The 18,246-nt window shown below is 40.1% G+C and overlaps 2 protein-coding genes across 2 annotated transcripts; one reads left to right on the top strand and one right to left on the bottom strand.

The window, feature by feature from the left end:
- Nucleotides 1–7,331: 7,331 nt before the first annotated feature.
- LOC121778678 (RING-H2 finger protein ATL38-like) lies at nucleotides 7,332–11,437 on the top strand. The gene is made up of 3 exons (XM_042176069.1): nucleotides 7,332–7,532; nucleotides 7,959–8,056; nucleotides 11,038–11,437. Exons 1-3 carry the CDS (start codon nucleotides 7,431–7,433, stop codon nucleotides 11,405–11,407), a joined length of 570 nt encoding a protein of 189 aa, XP_042032003.1. The 5' UTR covers nucleotides 7,332–7,430; the 3' UTR covers nucleotides 11,408–11,437.
- A 1,344-nt stretch (nucleotides 11,438–12,781) lies between these two features.
- On the bottom strand, nucleotides 12,782–14,501 carry LOC121778677 (cytochrome P450 77A1-like). The gene has a single exon (XM_042176068.1). The coding sequence runs from the start codon at nucleotides 14,396–14,398 to the stop codon at nucleotides 12,887–12,889; it is 1,512 nt and encodes a 503-aa protein (XP_042032002.1). The 5' UTR covers nucleotides 14,399–14,501; the 3' UTR covers nucleotides 12,782–12,886.
- Between the last annotated feature and the right edge of the window lie 3,745 nt (nucleotides 14,502–18,246).

Raw genomic sequence — 18,246 nt, 5'->3', positions numbered from 1 at the left:
CTAAAGCTTAGAAATCCAATTTTTTTTTATAAAAAAATTGCTAACATAAACTAGTCCGACCTATTACACTTGGCATCATTCTTATCCATATAGGAATATTATTGTATTGTTGGTTTGTATTTTTTGTGTATTTATTAATTTTTTTAGGTATTATTTGTTATATTTTTAGATGTTGGATTATTATTTTTTAGTATTGAACTATTTAAAATTATAAATAAATTCGGATTAAAATTACACATCCGTTCCTGTTTGAAACCGGAATCGACTGGTTCTCAACCGGCCGGTTCCGGTTCTAGGATTTATGAAAATTTTAAACCGGTGAACCGGGATCGGCCGAATAAGCAGGCTTAAATGCATGGAGTTGCAAATTAGAGTATTAATTGTAAATTAGAATTTGACTAAGTTCATTGAATTTTGAGTATTAATCACAAGGTAAAGGGAAAATGTCTCATTATTTAGAAATTTATCTAAAATGTCACGCCATTTAAGTAATTACAGTATAATTTAGTACCCATCGTCTTAATTTTAGAAATAAAATGTCCGGCAAAAAATTTTCGTCAATTGAAATATCGTTGTGGCAATTGAAAATCCACTTCCCTAGTCTACATGCAAAAATTCTAGTGATAGTATAATTTTAAGAGTTATAAAAAATAAAAAATCAAATAAGATTATAAAATTAAAAACATCTTCTCAAGTTACAGAGTCAATAGCAAAACCATAAACAAAGATAACAAAAAATTCAGTCCGATAACATATAAACGGGAGAGTAATAGTATATTGTTAATCCCAAACCACCCTACTTATAAATATTAATCTAGATTCAAGAGTGTGACAAATCTAATGCCCAACTGAAGATCCGAAATAAGCCCAATTTATTTTGCAAATCAAAACAAAAGCAAGATTTTTTTATTTTTCAGTTTGGTATAGTTAATTTAATTTTCTCGATCGAAGGTTTCGATATTTCAATAATTTTGGATAGGGGGAAATTTTCCATTTTAGTGTTACTTTGCATTTGAATGTTTCTCAGCAAGAAATCAACCGCGAAATTTGATATTTAAATATAAATATATAATGGATGATAAAATCTATCTAAATCATGTTGCGTATATATACGAATGACTGTGACAGCAGTTATTTTTTACTATGTACTGTAATAGTATAACAATTGTTCTAACTTCTAAGTGTTGCAGTAGTAGCTCATGACTAACTTAGTGCAATTAAACCATAGTGAAAGAAATATGATTTGCTACCACCCTCTAACTTGATAAAAATAAAAGCTATGATGTGTAACATCACACACAGCTTGAAATTGAGTACATAACTTGACATGATTTAAAAATTCAAATTATATGTGTAAAAATAATAGTAGTAAAAAATCTCTCTGTGCATTTGAATTATTGCTTCGCCGCTAGTTAGCCACATGAAAGAAACATGAAAAAAAGTAGAAACAAACAAAATAAAGGGATTTTAGGATTTATTTGAATCTATAAGCACATGGTAATGAGCTAGTTATAGGTTATAGACATGTTTTAATATCAAACAGCATGTGTACTATATGGCCTTTATTTTAATATCAAACAGCATGTGTACTATGGCCTTTAGTGAATTTCAAAAATAGTTCCTCGACTATATGTTTATCTCGTCCTTAATTCCGGGACTTTTAAAATATCCATAGACAACCCTGAATTAAGTGTTTATCTCGAAATAGTCATTTTTCACTGTTTTGGGTCGAAAATACCCTTTTGGGGGCTTGGGCAATTATGTCATTTCCAAAATTTTACTTTTGAGTGTGGCAGTATGTCAGCTCATTATTTTATTTTATGTAGGTTGTGTTATAGATTTATCTCTTTATAATTCTCTCTCTTGCCTCTCTTCTCTCTTCTATCTCTCTTCTCTTTTTAAGTAAAAAAATGCTCAATACTCTGTTAAGTACTACATCTGATATTTCTTTTAATACTCGATATAATATTATTTTTTGTATACTATCAGGGAGCCAATTTAATACTATTTTTTGTAGTTGATTTAGCCATATACTACATTCTGATATTATTTCAACATCTTTTTCATTTGAGTAACATTTCTAACGAGATCCATTTAAGTACCCACCCACTATATTACTCCTTACTAGGTACCATCAGTTTTTTTCTCGATTTCAAACTTTCGAACTAATCATATATAGAATAATTGCAAATTACAAATTGGAAAACCAAGTTGCTTTTATCGACAATTCACCCAATTACAAATTGTTACTATTAAGGATAATGTTTTTGTTAAACACATCTGCAAAAATACCCATCTTACCCTTATCCAATGACAACCCAAATTCCACTCCTCCTTGTCTACCCTTGCAAAGATGAACAGATCCTTGATAATCAGTATGAATACATTCATACTTAACTGCCTTCCCCCATCCAAAATCTGCATCTGCGCCATAATGATCAAGCCTCGATGATCCCGCGATCCAAACCGCCTTCTTCCCGATCAACTCCGACATGATTTCCTATCGATTGTAAAAAAACTCTCACACCCTCGTGCTTTTTCCGACAACCTTAATAGCCGCCACAACCGCCGCCGCAAACCTTCCATTCCCTCCCAGTGTTTCACGTGTGGAGACCGCAATCGAAGGCATCACGCAGTTGCCGAAGTAGTTTTTCGGAAGCGGTGGAACGGTAAGAGATGGATGGATGCGGTGCTGTCTCTTAGTTAAGAGATAGGGTAAAAGGTGCAATGGGGCCCATGAATAATGAAGGGATAGACGTTAAGAGACGGTTAAGGCCATCCACAATAGGAATAGCCCAGCAATAGCCCAGCCATAGCCTAGCCACTGCCACATCATCAGCACTAAAAATCCTCCTGCCACATCATAAATAGCCCAGCCATAGCCCAGCCACATCATAAATAGCTCAGCCACATCAATAGCCACATCACTAATAACAATTATATAAAATGACATAATTAACAATCACACAATATACGGAATTTAATTTACGAGACATATACGGGAAACATTAATAATACGATTAAAAATTTAAAAAGTACAATAATTTAAAAATATTACAATAATTAAAAAAAAGTACAATAATTAAAAAAAAAGTACAATAATTCACTCCTCGTCGCCGTCGTCGTCTCCTCCGTCGCTGTCGCCACCATCGCCTCCGCATCCGTCGCCGTCACCTCTACTCCCGGCAGGTTTCCTCCGTGCCGCCTCTAAATCCTCCTGCATGCTCAGGAGCAATGTTTGAAGCAAACTCTTCTCCACGGGGTCCACCGCCGCCCGCCATTCGGCCATCGTCTTGACCATCTGAGCGCGCGTTTGTTGACGCGCGAAGAATTTGAGATCCGCTGTGGATTGGCCAAGGGGGGATGCCGACTGGACCTCCTGTGAACCCCCGGCGACCCCCATCGCCTCCCGTTGAGCCCGCCTGTGCCCAACCAGGCGAGTACGGCGAGCAAACGAACGAGGGGTCGGGACCTCCTGGGCAGTCTCAGGGAGGTCGTGGGAACCACCGCTACTGCCGCTGAAATCACCGGAATAGTTCAGCCGTTGCTTCTTCGGTGAGCCAGAGTCGACACCTACTCGGAACTTATCGGAGTCGTTCAGCACAAGATAGCAGTTCCAGTAGGTGAAGTCCTTGTACACCCCCTTCAGGGGGAAGGCTTTCTCCGCTATCCTCCTGCAGTCGTCCTCAGTTTGCCCACTGCTCATCATGCGGAGGGCGTTGGTGTACAAGCCCGAAAATCGGGAGACTGCAACCCTGATTCGGTCCCACGCCTTCCGGCAATCCTCCCCATTGCGTGGCCTCCCCTGCGGGTAAAATCTCTGGTAGGCTGCTGCTATCTTGCCCCACAAGTTGACGATCCTCTGGTTGTTCGAAACGAGAGGATCGTCGCAAACACTCACCCACGCCTTGGACAGCGCGACGTTCTCCGCGTCCGTCCACCTCCTCCGTACCGCGTTGTCGTCCTCACCCGGCTGCGAGGACTCGCCGACCCTTTTCCCCTTGCCTTTCTTCTTTGGGGCGCCCCGACCCCGCCCTGCGCCCCCCGTTTGAACGGGAGCATCCGGAATACCGGAAAGATCTATCCCCAAGTCATCGAAGGAGAAAGTGTCAAATTGGGCCGGAGGCGCAGCCTCCGTTGGCGTCGATGTGTGCGACGAACCAGTCGAAAAATCAACACTGGGGCGATAGACGTCCCCCGGCGTCCCCTGTGTCGCCGGTACCCCCCGGGCATCATCTGCATTCCGGGTGCACACCCCGACATCGCCGGAAACGCCCCCGGCGGACTCCCCCCCGCTGGTATCCCGGGCATCATCTGCTGCCACGGGTACATGTTGTAGTATGGGTGCATCTGACTCGGGTGCATCTGACTCCATCCTCCTCCCACGGGGATCGGGGGAGTTTGAGATCCGCTACTCCCTGAAGTAGGCTCGTTGTTGAGATCCATTTACCGTTGTTGATCTTGTACAGAAATTTAGATAGAGAGAGTACTCGTTAATACAAGTGGTGCGAATGAAAATGACAGGCAAGTCGCGTATATATAGTGTTTCGGAATAAAAAATTAAAAATTAAAAATTCGCGCTAGGCGATCCGGACGCTGCAATAGCGCCTAGCGGATCGCCTAGCGCACCGCCTAGCGCACCGCCGAGCGCTAGGCGGCTGCAATAGCTCGCCTAGCGCCGGCGCTCGGCTAGTGCGCTAGGTGCTATTGTGGATGCTCTCTTCTCTCTCTCTTACTTTCAGTTTCCACTGCCACTCTCTCTTCTCTCTCTCAACTATTTGAATTTACTCCTTTTAATTTATGGTTGCTTGAATTTCACACCATGGGGCCCGTTGACTTGCCCAGCTAAATTCCTCCATGTGTTCTCATGTGAGGTGTAAATGGCAAATGTTTCTTTCCACCCACATCGGCATTTCTGAGTTAGAGTCCAGAGACAAAGGGGGAGGAGTTGTAGGAGTTATAAGAGGGATTAGACTTGATAAAGAGAGGAAATCGGGTTTATAGGGTACTTTGCGTTTAAAATAACGTAAATGTACCCATTTTGTTATCTCTTCCATATATGGGAAAAACGCCACCCACATTGGCGTTTTTTATTAGTGAAGACGCCACCCGCATTGGCGTTTTACCATTTTGAACCGTATGTCATCGTATTTTATGGAAATACAGGTAAGTTAAAAAACGCCGATATGATTGGCGTGTTACAATAAAAAAACGCCGACGGAGTTGGCGTGTTTAGTAAATAAGAAACGCAGAAGGGAATATCGTGTTTATATAAAAACGCCATCACGGATGGCGTTTTTCACTTAAGGGAGATGAGGCAAGGGACAGAAAGTCAACAGAGAGATGGGAGAGGGAGAGGGAGAGGGAGAGGGTAATAATGACTAGTTCTAGTTTTAGTTGAAGATAGGACAAGTAGTCAGAGTCACTAGTTGACTCCGTCAAAATGGAACTACTGCAAATATGTGGAGTTATGATTTGGCAAACAAACTTCATTTTTCATATAAAAATTTAAGTTAAAGTAAAAAATTTAAGTTAAAGTAAAAACCTACGAAACTTGTTACTTTGCAGTTTACATTGATCACCTATACATATTGATAGTAAGATTTGTGGTTTATGTATTGAGATTAAGATTTGAAAAAACTGCAAAGTCCAAGCAATTTTCGGTTAATTTTGTAACTTCAAAGAATATGATGAATTGTACTCCCTCCGTCCCGTGTTACTTGCACTATTTTCCTTTCAGGGCGTCCCAAGTTATTTGCACTCTTTCCATTTTTAATAAAAATTATCACCTACAGCCGCAATTGTTGACTTTGCTATACACTCATTCCTTAATCTCCGTGCCGAAAAGCAAACGTGCGAGTAGCACGGGACGGAGGGAGTAATAATTTTGACATATTTTTTCATTTGTACCATAATTACGTATTTGGGAGAAGTTATGTATAATGTGACAAACGAAATATACTAGACAAAACGTTTACCTACTTCAACAACGTCATGTAATACATCGAGTCAACTACTATCTTTGTTTTTTCTACATGTAATCGTTCCGTCAATAAACTCAAACAAAGTTGAGTCGTATTTCTTTTTGGGACTTCCCAACAAAGTTGGGACGGAGGGAGAACTATATACTCTATGCGTTCACGCATAGGAGTAGGAGTCTTGATTTTCCATTTTAGTTCATTCATGAACAGGAGTTTTAATTCATTTTTACAATCAATGATAATAGAGTCACACATTCCACTAAGTTATTCCAGTCATATTTCATTTAAAATTGGGACATATATTCCACTAACTTTTTTTTTTATTTTTAATATTTCTTAAAATTTGTATCACTAAGAAATAAAACTCTTAATAGGGAATAAATTAATGTGACTATATATTCACATAGGATACAAAGATTATTGTAAATTATAAATGTTGACATAAAATTACTATTTTGATCTTAACCGATTATATATAAAATTGTCCGTAACGTATTAATCATACACAATTTGCGTAAGGATGTCATCGATTTAGTGGGATGGATCAACCAACATGATGGAGAGAACAATATAAAAATTCAGAAAGATAAATGTTGGGATTACAATCAAATCAAATGATGACATTCATTAAATGTGAGCGATGTGACAAATTTTGATTTGAGATTTGGCTGCTAAAACCTCCCACTTTCCATACGTAGTGTAAACAGCCTTTACGGCACAATCTACGAAAATCAAACAGCCATGACTTTCTCTCCCTTGCATGTCAGCTTATCTGTGAAAAACGCCATCCGTGATGGCGTTTTTATATAAACACGATGTTCCCTTCGGCGTTTCTTATTTACTAAATACGCCAACCCCGTCGGCGTTTTTTTATTGTAACACGCCAATCATATCGGCGTTTTTTAACTTACCTGTATTTCCATAAAATACGATGACATACGGTTCAAAATGGTAAAACGCCAATGCGGGTGGCGTCTTCACTAATAAAAAACGCCAATGTGGGTGGCGTTTTTCCCATATGTAGAAGAGATAACAAAATGGGTACATTTACGTTATTTTAAACGTAAAGTACCCTATAAACCCGATTTCCTCTGATAAAGATTGAATTTTTATTTTGGGAGATTTGGAGTAGGTAGGCAGTAGTTGTTCCAAGATGCAATCTTTTCTAGCTTTTGTGTTTTCTTGATTCATAGGTTTGTAATTGTTGGAGGGGTTTTCGTTTTAGCAGTTATGAATAGTGCAAGATTTGAAATTTTCTTGTATTTGGAGCTGTGGGGCACTCGAATAATTAGAAGAAAAAGTAGAGAGAGGTGAAATTTGAAAACTTGGTGTTCCTTTTTTTCTTTTTTGGGTGTTGTAGGCAGGCAGCAAACAGTATCAAAAAAGGGTAAAAATGATGACTCCAGGTGTAATTTGGTGACGACTGTTATTGGATTTGGATTGAGTATTATGTTTATAGTGTTTGTGTGCTCGAGGCTGATTTGTGCTAGGATACAATTGAGTGCATCGCGGAGGTCTCTTGCCCGGGCGAATGGATCCGATCTTAGCAATGTAAGCATTCCTCTTTAGCTACTTTGCTGCACTTTGTTGTAGATATCATGTTACCATATTGTGTGAAATCTTGAATTTAGTTGTGTATAATTAGTTAGTTTACATCTTTTGCAATTTGAATTAGACGCGTTGGAGGTGTTCGGGAGAAATTTTATGCTGTTCTAAGCACCTTAAAACGATTGATGAGTGGTTGGATTTGAGTTGTGTTGATCTATGCTTCTGCACAAGTAGTTTATGAAGTTTGATAATGTATGAGGGAATGCCTTTTCTTTATATACAGATACAACAATGCTGTCTATGCTAAGCAAAATGATGTTTTTTTGATGAATTTGCGTTTGGGAATGAGAAAGTTGTTATCGTTGTATTTCGTTCTCTTCTTAGTCGTTTTATTTATAGGGAGTTTAATTCTGCTCCGTTGTTTAACAGTTGGAGGGGGGTTTTCATGGTCTCGAGCCTCTAGTGCTGGCCAACTTTCCTATGATGAAGTATAGAGAGTTACGCTTGTCCTCGATAGAAAATGATTGGTAAGTTGATAGTTTGTACGAGCGGGCATAATGCATCATTAGAAAAGTCTTAAATTCTTGTAGTCTCTCTCCTATTCTCCTCATTTTTCTGCTTCAATGATTCTCATCAAGTGAGTAGCTTATAGCTTTCCCTAAACGTGATTTAATGCACTTGAACTCTTCACGATTACATTGTGTGACTCTGCTCAAATCCTTGATTACTTATTATGTTCCGGTGATGCTTTGATAAGATCATATCTATCATATCTCTTAGGATCTTCTAATTATTTAGTTTTCCCTTATTCACCATATCTTTCCCATATTTGTTTAGATATTTGTTTCTTGTTCATTAAGTTAGAGTAGTAGTATTCTAGTATTATAAATAGGAGAGCTTGTTATCATTCTAATCATTCAATGAATATAATATATTCCCTAAACTTGTCTTGAGTATCTAGTATAATTATTGTTCCCTATTTGCTGCTGATCGGAGAACGTCTGTGACTCAGCAAATCCGTGAGCCTTCCTTCGAGCTTGTCGAAGGATTGATCACCCTATCCGTCCGAGAAGATAGATAGCCGGTCACGTTACGGAGGACGTCCGTAACAACTGGTGCTTTCATTGAGAGCTCATCCTCCGTCTTCATCCGTATCCCCCAAATTATTTCTCAGCCCCCGTCGAAAAAAAAAAAGAAAAAAAAGAAAGAAAGAAAAACAATCAGCCGCAGCTCCACCACCACGGCCACACCTAATACTCCATATTCTTTCATCCCGAAACTCATCATTATCTGTGAAAACGAAATCTAATGGAGTCCGAAGTGCCAGTGACTGAAACACTGCAATTGGGGCCGACGCGTCAGCGGAATATCGGCGAGATTGGAGGTAGGCCTCAATCGACGGACCCGATCACGCTAGGGTTTGAGCAATTGAACGCGCGCTTCGATAAGATGGATCGCCGGGTCGCAAACTTGGAACGACGCGCTGATTGGGACAAGCGGCATCGGCGTTACACCCAGCCTACGTACCGGCGGCCACAACACCACCAGTCGGACAGGTACACACCGTCGCCTCCATATCAGCCGGATAGACGCCGCCCGTACCACCTCCACCAAACTCGTTATCAACTGCCCGAGCACTATCATCCCTTCGACTATGGACCGCCACCAACGTACAGGGGGTTCCCGCTTCGTCAATTTCTGCAGCTGCAGAACGAGCCTTCTCGCCAACCATCCTGTTGGGACCCGCCGGGCGCTGGGGTGTCGATGGGTAACCTGGATTATGAAGAGATCGCATCTATATATTACCCTGATTATGATTGTGACTCTGTTGGATATGGTGAGGACGCTGATGTCCACCACGACCCATCTAGCAACTCACAACTAACTGTCATTGTTGTCCCGCCACCACCACCACAACGCTCGTCATCTTGCTTGAGCATGACAAGCCACTGCCGTGCAGCAGCGTCACTGCCCGCTGTAGCTGCTGTCCCATCTTCGAATCTGCCCCCAACAGTTCCGTCTTGCAGCCCCGACGATGACAGCGGAGGGGAAGGCGGATTGTTAGATGAACTGCCTCCACCAGCTATGATCTCTCCGCCGTGCAGCCCCTATATCAGTGGAGAGGAAGAAACATTGTTAGATGGCGACGAGGAGGTTGATTCCATTGAGGAAGTGAAGAAGGTCGTCGCATCTCTCGACGCTGCTCGAATGACATCTCCCGATGTTGTTGAGAATTGTTTTAGTGAAAATGTTGGTGCTTATCTATGTGCATTAGTTGGAAATAAAGTTGCACCGTCCTTTCCAATACATTTGAAGGAGATTGCCTTTATCTATGGGGATTTGCATGTTATGGATGCTACACGTCTGAATCCTCGATCAACATCGCTCGACACCGATGCGAGCTTGATCCCTCCGCGCAATGACACGTCATGTTTGGGCATTCTTGGAAGCATGGACAAGCTTTTCGTTTTGGCATGGAATTTTGCCGACAACATTGGGTCTCCTTTGTTGATTTTTGACAAAGGTGAAGAAGGGGGACGTTCAGCTGTTCGATATGGGTTTGATCCAGGAGGAGACGCCTCGCCAAAGCGTTTGCTTTCAACTCTCGTCGTTGCTTTATGGTTCCCACCTTGAGGACAAGGTGGATTTCAACCGTGGGGGAGTAGATACGATCATATCTATCATATCTCTTAGGATCTTCTAATTATTTAGTTTTCCCTTATTCACCATATCTTTCCCATATTTGTTTAGATATTTGTTTCTTGTTCATTAAGTTAGAGTAGTAGTATTCTAATATTATAAATAGGAGAGCTTGTTATCATTCTAATCATTCAATGAATATAATATATTCCCTAAACTTGTCTTGAGTATCTAGTATAATTATTGTTCCCTATTTGCTGCTGATCGGAGAACGTCTGTGACTCAGCAAATCCGTGAGCCTTCCTTCGAGCTTGTCGAATGATTGATCACCCTATCCGTCCGAGAAGATAGATAGCCGGTCACGTTACGGAGGACGTCCGTAACATGCTTCCCGTCGATTGTTGATAGAGTTTGGTTGGGATGCAAATCGTCGTATCACTATATTACTCTGTTGTTCAGCAGATAGTCAAGTTTATGTGTAATTATGCAAGTTTAGGTGGGATTGCCATTGTTTTTAAGTGTAAGTCATTCTTGTATGTGTATAAAGACTTCCTTATATGAGAACCTTCTAATGAAGTGATGCACTTAGTTTAAATATGTTCCTTCCCAATTCCGCTCTCTCATTTATCGAGCCTTATCAGTGAAACCTCCCCGCATTTGAAGTGCGTTGAAATGTCAATCACCTTGTTTGGAGTATTTCATCGAGACGGGTGCAGTGTATTCATAATTTCCTCGAACCACATAGTCCCTACGAAGAAATGTGGTTCAAGGGCTGTGCATAACCGAATCATAGCTTGCTTTTATATGTACCCTATGTTCACTTGTAATTTTTGCAATTCTCAACTGATTAACATTTGGCCAATTCCAGCCAGAGATGCACGGTATGCCTGAGCGACTACCACGAGGAAGACACACTGTGCGTGCTTCCAGTGTGCAGGCATTTATTCCACGCAACGTGCATTGGGATCTGGCTGCAGCAGCGATCAACGTGTCCTGTGTGTCGGATCTCACTGCGCGAGCTTCCTGAGAGGAAGTGGTATATGCAGCCGATGTTCAGCCACCGGATGCAGTCAGTTAATGCGCACTATTGCCATTGCATGGCAAACTGGAATAGGCCAAGATTCAATGAGCACGTCGAGGAGCCATCAGCAGGAGGTGCAGTCAACATCGGGCACAGAAACACGGACTTAGTTCATGAAAAGAATGGAAAACCAGAGAGCCCACCGCCGAACCAGTAGTGAGCCAGGTGTTGGTTTGGTTTCACTCTTGGCTTTCTGTAAATATGGTGTTGATTTCTGCTCTTCTTTTTCCTTGTACGAGGAGCTTTCTTTTCACTTCATTTGGAAAGCAATGTCATGCATAGTTCCTCCTTGTCTTATTACTGTTTAACTTTATTTTAAGAAGAGTGAACTTCATAGATGATCATGAACTAGTATTAACGGAGTATCCTTGAAAAAAATGGTCTAAAATGGATATAAGAGCATCCACAACCCGACTCTTAGTTGTCTCCATCTCAAGATGGCTAAGAGACCGGGTTGCAAGCCTCCAGGTCCATAGTATCTTGCCGGTGGAAGAAATTTTAGAGATAGCTAGCGCCCCCCATGCGGTGAGCTTGGATTGGGCTGTGACGCCCAACGTCGTTTATTACTGTTTTTTTAAATTTTTTTAAATTACAAAAATTTGAAAATAATACCAAACTTAATTAAATTTTTCAAATTTAAAAAATCGGTTTGAACTGAAAAAAATCAATTTTTCAAAAAATCATTTTTTCAGAGAAGTAGCCATTAATTATGTATTTTTAAATTTTATGATTTTAATTTATAATTTTTGGGTATTTTAAATAATATTTTTTAATTGAATGGATTTTTTTTTAAATTGAATAAACGAAATAGTTAAGAGATGAGATGGTTTTGAAATGGAGGGTTGCAAGTGCTATCTCTTAATGAAGAGATGGACTAAAAAGTGGTGAGGCCCATGAATAATGTAGAGATGAGATGAATTGGAGATGGAATAGAGATGAGGTCGTGGATGCTAATAGCGTTAAATGTCTTTTTTTTAACCTTTTCAATTTTTTAAGTTCAAAATTCCGTTACTTAGTGACTTTTTGTTATGTAATCAAGAAGTTTGGTAGAAACTTATATGACAAATCATGAATTTAAAAAAAATTCTCCAATTGCCACAATTGATCAAATTTGTGCTATCATTTTTAGTTTCTTAAGCTTAAAATTACAGAGCTTAGACAACTATGTCGTCACATAAATAAACATTTATGTCAATATTCATTAACAACATCAAAATATATCATTTGGTTGTCTATGTTGTCATATTAATAAAATCAAATTTTCAAAATATCAAACTCCTTCTATCTCGCAATAAGAGTCACATTTATCTATTTCGGTTCGTCCCACAATAAAAGTCACATTCAATTATACCAAAAATGGTAAGTGAGTCCCACATTTTAATTCATTATTCTTTATATTTCTTAAAATCTGGCTCAGACTAAATATGCCTTTTATTATGGGACAAAGAAAATATGAGTCATGAGAAAGTTAATAAAACATCAAATACAAATAATATTCAAACTATTACATAAAATCTAAAATAATTCAATGTTTTAGCAAAACAATGTCGATTGAGAGACTTATAGTAGTAATATGAGTACAAATAAGTGGTTGAAAATTGAAATACAACAACATCAAAAGAGCTTCCTACTACATCTATCCACGTGGCGTAATCCTTGCCCTCAAACTATTCTTCATCACCACCGTGAACTCGAGCTTCTCCGTAAAATCCACCTTCCCTCCGGCGGGAAACTCCGACCACTCGAACTCCTGCACCATCCTCGCCAGCATCAGGTTCACGTGCACCGTCGCCATCCCCAGCCCTGGGCAGATCCGCCGCCCCACCCCGAACGGCATCATCTTCACCCCCGTCACCCCCGTGATATCCGCCTCCTCCTTCCCCCTGTAGAACCGGTCCGGGTCGAACCGCTCCGGATCCGCCCACACCTCCGGATCCTCCGCGATCCCCGCCGAGAAAAACTCCACGCTCGCCTCCGTCGGTATGTCGTACCCCCCAAGCCTCGTCGCCTCCGTCGCCGCGTGCGTCAGCGCGAAGTACGTCGGCGGATGCTTCCGCAGGAGCTCCTTCACCACCGCGTTCAGGTACGGCATCCTCTCCACGTCCTTCTCGTCCACCTTCTTCCCCTCCCCCACCGTCGCCCGGATCTCGTCGTAGAGCCGCGATTGGATCGTAGGATTCTCAATCAGCCGCCCCACCGCCCATTCCAGGGCGGTGGCGGTGGTGTCGGTGCCGCCGTTGAGGAATTCGGAGCAGAGAGTCACCAATTCCTCATTCGTCGGCGCCGATTTCCTCCCCTCCACCTTCAGATCGAAGAGCGTGTCGAGATACGCGAACGAATTGGAATTCGATCCCGATTTGCTCCATTTTTCCCGCCTTTTTTCAATTAGGGGAACTAGGGTTTCGATCTGCCTCTTCCTCACTTCCTGAACCTTCTTCCTCTGTTTCGAAAAAAAAGGGCTTAAAGCTGGGAGAAAATCATCCATCCTCGGATCGAGAACGATCAACACCGATTTCATCATATCATCGACTGATTGAATCGTTTTCTCATCCATCTCAACGCCGAAGCACATATCCAGTAAAATACAAAACACAGCAAATCTCGCATTCCTCAGAACCCACACCGCGCCGCCGTTGGCGGCTCCCTCCGCCGCGATCCGATCCACGAGCCTATCCATCGCCAAATCCCTAGTTTTCCTAAACTCGCGAATCCTCGCATTGGAGAGCATGTTCTGCACCATATTCCGGCGAAGCGACCGCCACACTGGACCGTAGTAAGCCGCATTAACGCTGAATTTATTCGAGCTGAAGATCGTCCTCGTCGGATTCTCCATAGGCCGGGTGGCGAAAATCGGCCCCTTCTCGATCAAGGCCTCGTAAGCGAGCTCGTTGCTGGAGACGACGATCATGGTGCGAGTGCCCATTCTGAGGGTGAAGATACGGCCGTACACGGGAATCAGGTCGCGGATGTACTGGAAGAAGGGCTTCCCGGAGAAGGCGACTTGGAAGAGGTTCCCGACCACCGGGTAGCCTGGGGGCCCAGGTGGGAGGTTGAGCTTCTTTTTCGAGGAGGAGGAGCGGGAGAGGAGGAAGACGAGGACGAGTGGGATTACGAGGGCCGGGAAGAGGAGGGAGGAGAGGGAATCCATGGCTGGTTGAGGGAAGTTGGGGGAAATGGGAGGGATATATTAATGGAGAAGAGTATGAAATTGCAGGTAAGAAGAGTTATTGTGGGAGTTGAAGGCTTTCAACTAACAAGTCAGCTTAGGGTTTAATGATATGCAATTAATTAGGGTTTAGGGTTTGGTTATTGTATGCATGTACATAATCATCTACTTATTCCATAATTATGTAATATTATTAGCTTCACTATGCCATATTTACTATCAAGACAACGGTCTTCTATTATGTTTTTATTATGGAGTTTAAGTAAATTAACTATATATCTTTACAATTAATTGAAAAGCCTGATTTTGATGTACTCATTTTACTTGTTGTATGAAATTTTATTTTATGAATTGAGTTTTTGTGTTTAATGAAGTCCAAGAACTTATCTTCCACATGAAAATAGGAATAAAGAATAAAGATGAAAAAAAGATTATTAGGATCGTATACTTCAATTGATGCCTCTGACATCATGTCAGCAACTTGTTGGACTTCAAGGCTTTAAGTCACGTAGTCATTTGTTGCAAAAATCTTGAATTCGTCACTCGTAGATTCAACATTTAAGAGCACCCGCAACGTTGTGCCGTTGCGGTGCCTATGCCATTCCGGAGGAACGGTTCCGCGGCGGCACGCGTTGCAGCCGCCGTGTCGTCGCCATTCCGTGCCTATGCCGTACCGGGTGTCGTTGCCGCGGCACGCGGCACGACACGTTCCGCCACGCGCCGAGGTGACGTGGCTGGCTCTCAGCGCACGCGTGACGCCCACTCGCTGCCCCGTGAGTGGGTTTCGTCACGGTGACGCAATAATTCATTTTTTTTTAAATTTGAATTTAATAAAAAAAAATTGCAACGGTATTGTGACCGTTTTTTTATCCGTTTTGTATTTTTTTTTATTTTTTTAAATTTACTTACTCTATAAATACTCCTATTTCATATTCATTTCACTCACAAACACACATCTATTCCTCTCAAATCCTTTGTTTTAATGTTTTGGGTTTAAGTTGTAACTTTGTTTTAAGTTGTAACTTTGTTTTAATGTTGTGTGTTTTTTAATAAAGTGTGTTTGTTTTTTATTAAAGTGTGTTTTTTAATTGAATTGATTTGGAAATAAAAAAAAATGAAATTGAATGAATAGTAATTTAAGGAACGATTAAGGAACAGAGGGTTGCAGGTTCCGTTACTTAGTTAAGGAATGAAGTAAAAAAGTACAATGGGGCCCGCAAATAGTAGTTTAAGGAACGGTATATGAACAGCGTTGTGGATGGCCTAATTGTTTTCAAAAAAACGATCGATCACTTGTAAATGCAATAGTGAAAGTTATGAAATTAATATTGAAGCAATAACACAGGATTTTCAGCTATATTTGTATTGATTGTGTATATACTGTCATTTTAAAAAAATTTAAGTTCAATTATACTAGGACAAAAAGTAGTATCTGCAACTGAATATAAAACGGTTAGAAAGAAATGCATATAGTTTCAGAATTATTGAAAAGAAAAAATATCTGAAATGAAAGAAATGGCTATTTACAATGTAAAGGTGTGTATGACAGCATAGAATAGACATTATATTGACATGGTGCAAAGAAAAATACATTATCTTAGACTGATTTGAACAAATTCAGTGTATAAATATTATTTTCAAGTGGCATATTATATCCTCTTTACGTATAGTTAATGACATTTGTTGAGTTAGGCCGAAAGTTAAATAAATGATACTAACAAAGAATACGAAAAAGGGTATATTTAGTGCAATAAATTTATGAGTGAGATTGCTTTAAAAAGATAAATGGTAGACATGTGAGAAATTATATTGAGTAGTTAGAGAGAGACAGTTGGGTGAGGTAGATTTTATTTATTTCAACAACTTCTCCTCCTCCATTAAATTTCCATACCCACAGCCACAGCTGTATTTGTCAATTAATATAAATATGTATTTATATAAACATGAGCTTTTAATAGGAAAGTACTCTATCAAAAATAAGTTCAAACTCATCCTTCCACTAGAAACTAATGTTTGCTCCTAGTTGAGTATTGGGAAGTCCAGAACACGAACTTAATTATCTAATTGTTGCATGATTCACCATGACAACTCGTATTGAGTAAAAAGAAATTGGTCAATTAACGAATTGTTCTTACTTTATCACTACATTAATTCTATTTTATCATTTATGTGTATATTAATATGGAATGAGGTAATCTATTTTTTCTAGCTAGATCAGGAATTGATTGATTCGTGATTGATCCGAAGTTGTTTCTTTTCATAGAACTACTCCTTCAGTTGAGGGGTGGGATCTCCGATGCACTATATGTCGAGAATACTAACAAAAAAATAACTCATCTATATCAGCTTCAACCTTCTTGATGAAATGCATGCACATCTTGATATGTTTGGTTCGATCATGTCATTTTTTTATATTCTACTTCTTTTTTCGTTATTGATTAATAGTTTACTGATTTATTAATTGTAGTTGAAATTTGTTTTCTTGGTATAGGTAATGAAACAATGAACAATCATGCGATCAACACTACCTTAATACAATGTTAACTCGTATTGTATTTAGATGTTTATACCTTATATAATACTCCCTTTGTTCCACTTTAGTCCCAATTTACTATTTTTGGGTGACTCACTTTAGAAGTCTCGATTGAAATATTTTATAAATAGTAATAGGCCTACATTCCACTAACTTTTTTCCACTCATATTTTATTACCTCATTCGTCCCTGAAAATTTGTCACTTATTTTCATTTTCGTCCGTCCCTAAAAATTTGTCACATTCACTTTTACCATTTTTTGGTAGTGTACCTCATATTCTACTAACTTATTCTCACTCACATTTTATTATAAAACTAATATATAAAAGTAGGATCCACATGCCACTAACTTTTTCAACTCACTTTCTAGTATTACATTTCTTAAAACCCGTGCCGGGTCAAATGGTGACAAATTATGGAGGACGGAGGGAGTATAAAATTAATACTACTGTATAAAAGTGTGACTCATATTCCACTATATTTATTAAAATTCATGCCGAATTCAAATAAGACTTCTAAAATGGGACGGAGGGAGTAATATGTTTAAGGCTGCTTATACCATCGATATGTATGACGGTTAACTAATTGCAAAGTGAAGAAAGAGATGAAACTTCATAAAAAAAATAGACCAAGCCGCCAGGAGGATTCAAACCACTAAGAGCATCCAGAGTGGTGTGGATATCCCGGCGAACATCCCGATATACTTCCCAAAAACACCTCCTGTCACATTATAAGGACCTCCCACTGCACTGCCACGTCATAAGGACATCCCACTGCACAATGGCGGACATCCCCAATGACATCCTGGCGGACATTCACAAAAAAAATAAAAAATCGGGACATCCTTCGGGACGTCCGTCGTGGCACCGCAATGACGGATGTCACGACGGACGTCCCGGAAAGCAACAGATGTACGGTGTCCGCAGTTGACGTCCGTGTCCGCCCCTCCTCGCCTAATGGCGGACGTCCGTCATACCGGTCCGACGTCCGGTGGAACATCCTCCATTGTGGATGCCGTAAGCTATAAATGTACTTTTAAATTAAAACTAACAACATTTTATATATTCATTTTTTTAATGGGGTATTCCTTTTCATCACACTAAAAACTAAAAACATTTCAGCCAAAACTTTCTGATAATGGCAAGAGTTTGTTTGGTTCAATTTTGGATAAATTTCTCGGGACCAATTGTACAATAAATTAAGCTACTTTCCTTTTGCTATTTAACTTAGAAAACCACTCCAATTATTATATGATAATGATATAGTACGAGTTTAGAAACAACCTTATTTAATGGCC

Source organism: Salvia splendens, chromosome 19 (genome assembly GCF_004379255.2).
Source record: "Salvia splendens isolate huo1 chromosome 19, SspV2, whole genome shotgun sequence".
In the NCBI taxonomy this organism is placed as follows: domain Eukaryota; kingdom Viridiplantae; phylum Streptophyta; class Magnoliopsida; order Lamiales; family Lamiaceae; genus Salvia; species Salvia splendens.
The sequence above is the reverse complement of the archived record's forward strand: the minus strand, read 5'-3'. Positions and strand labels throughout refer to the sequence as shown.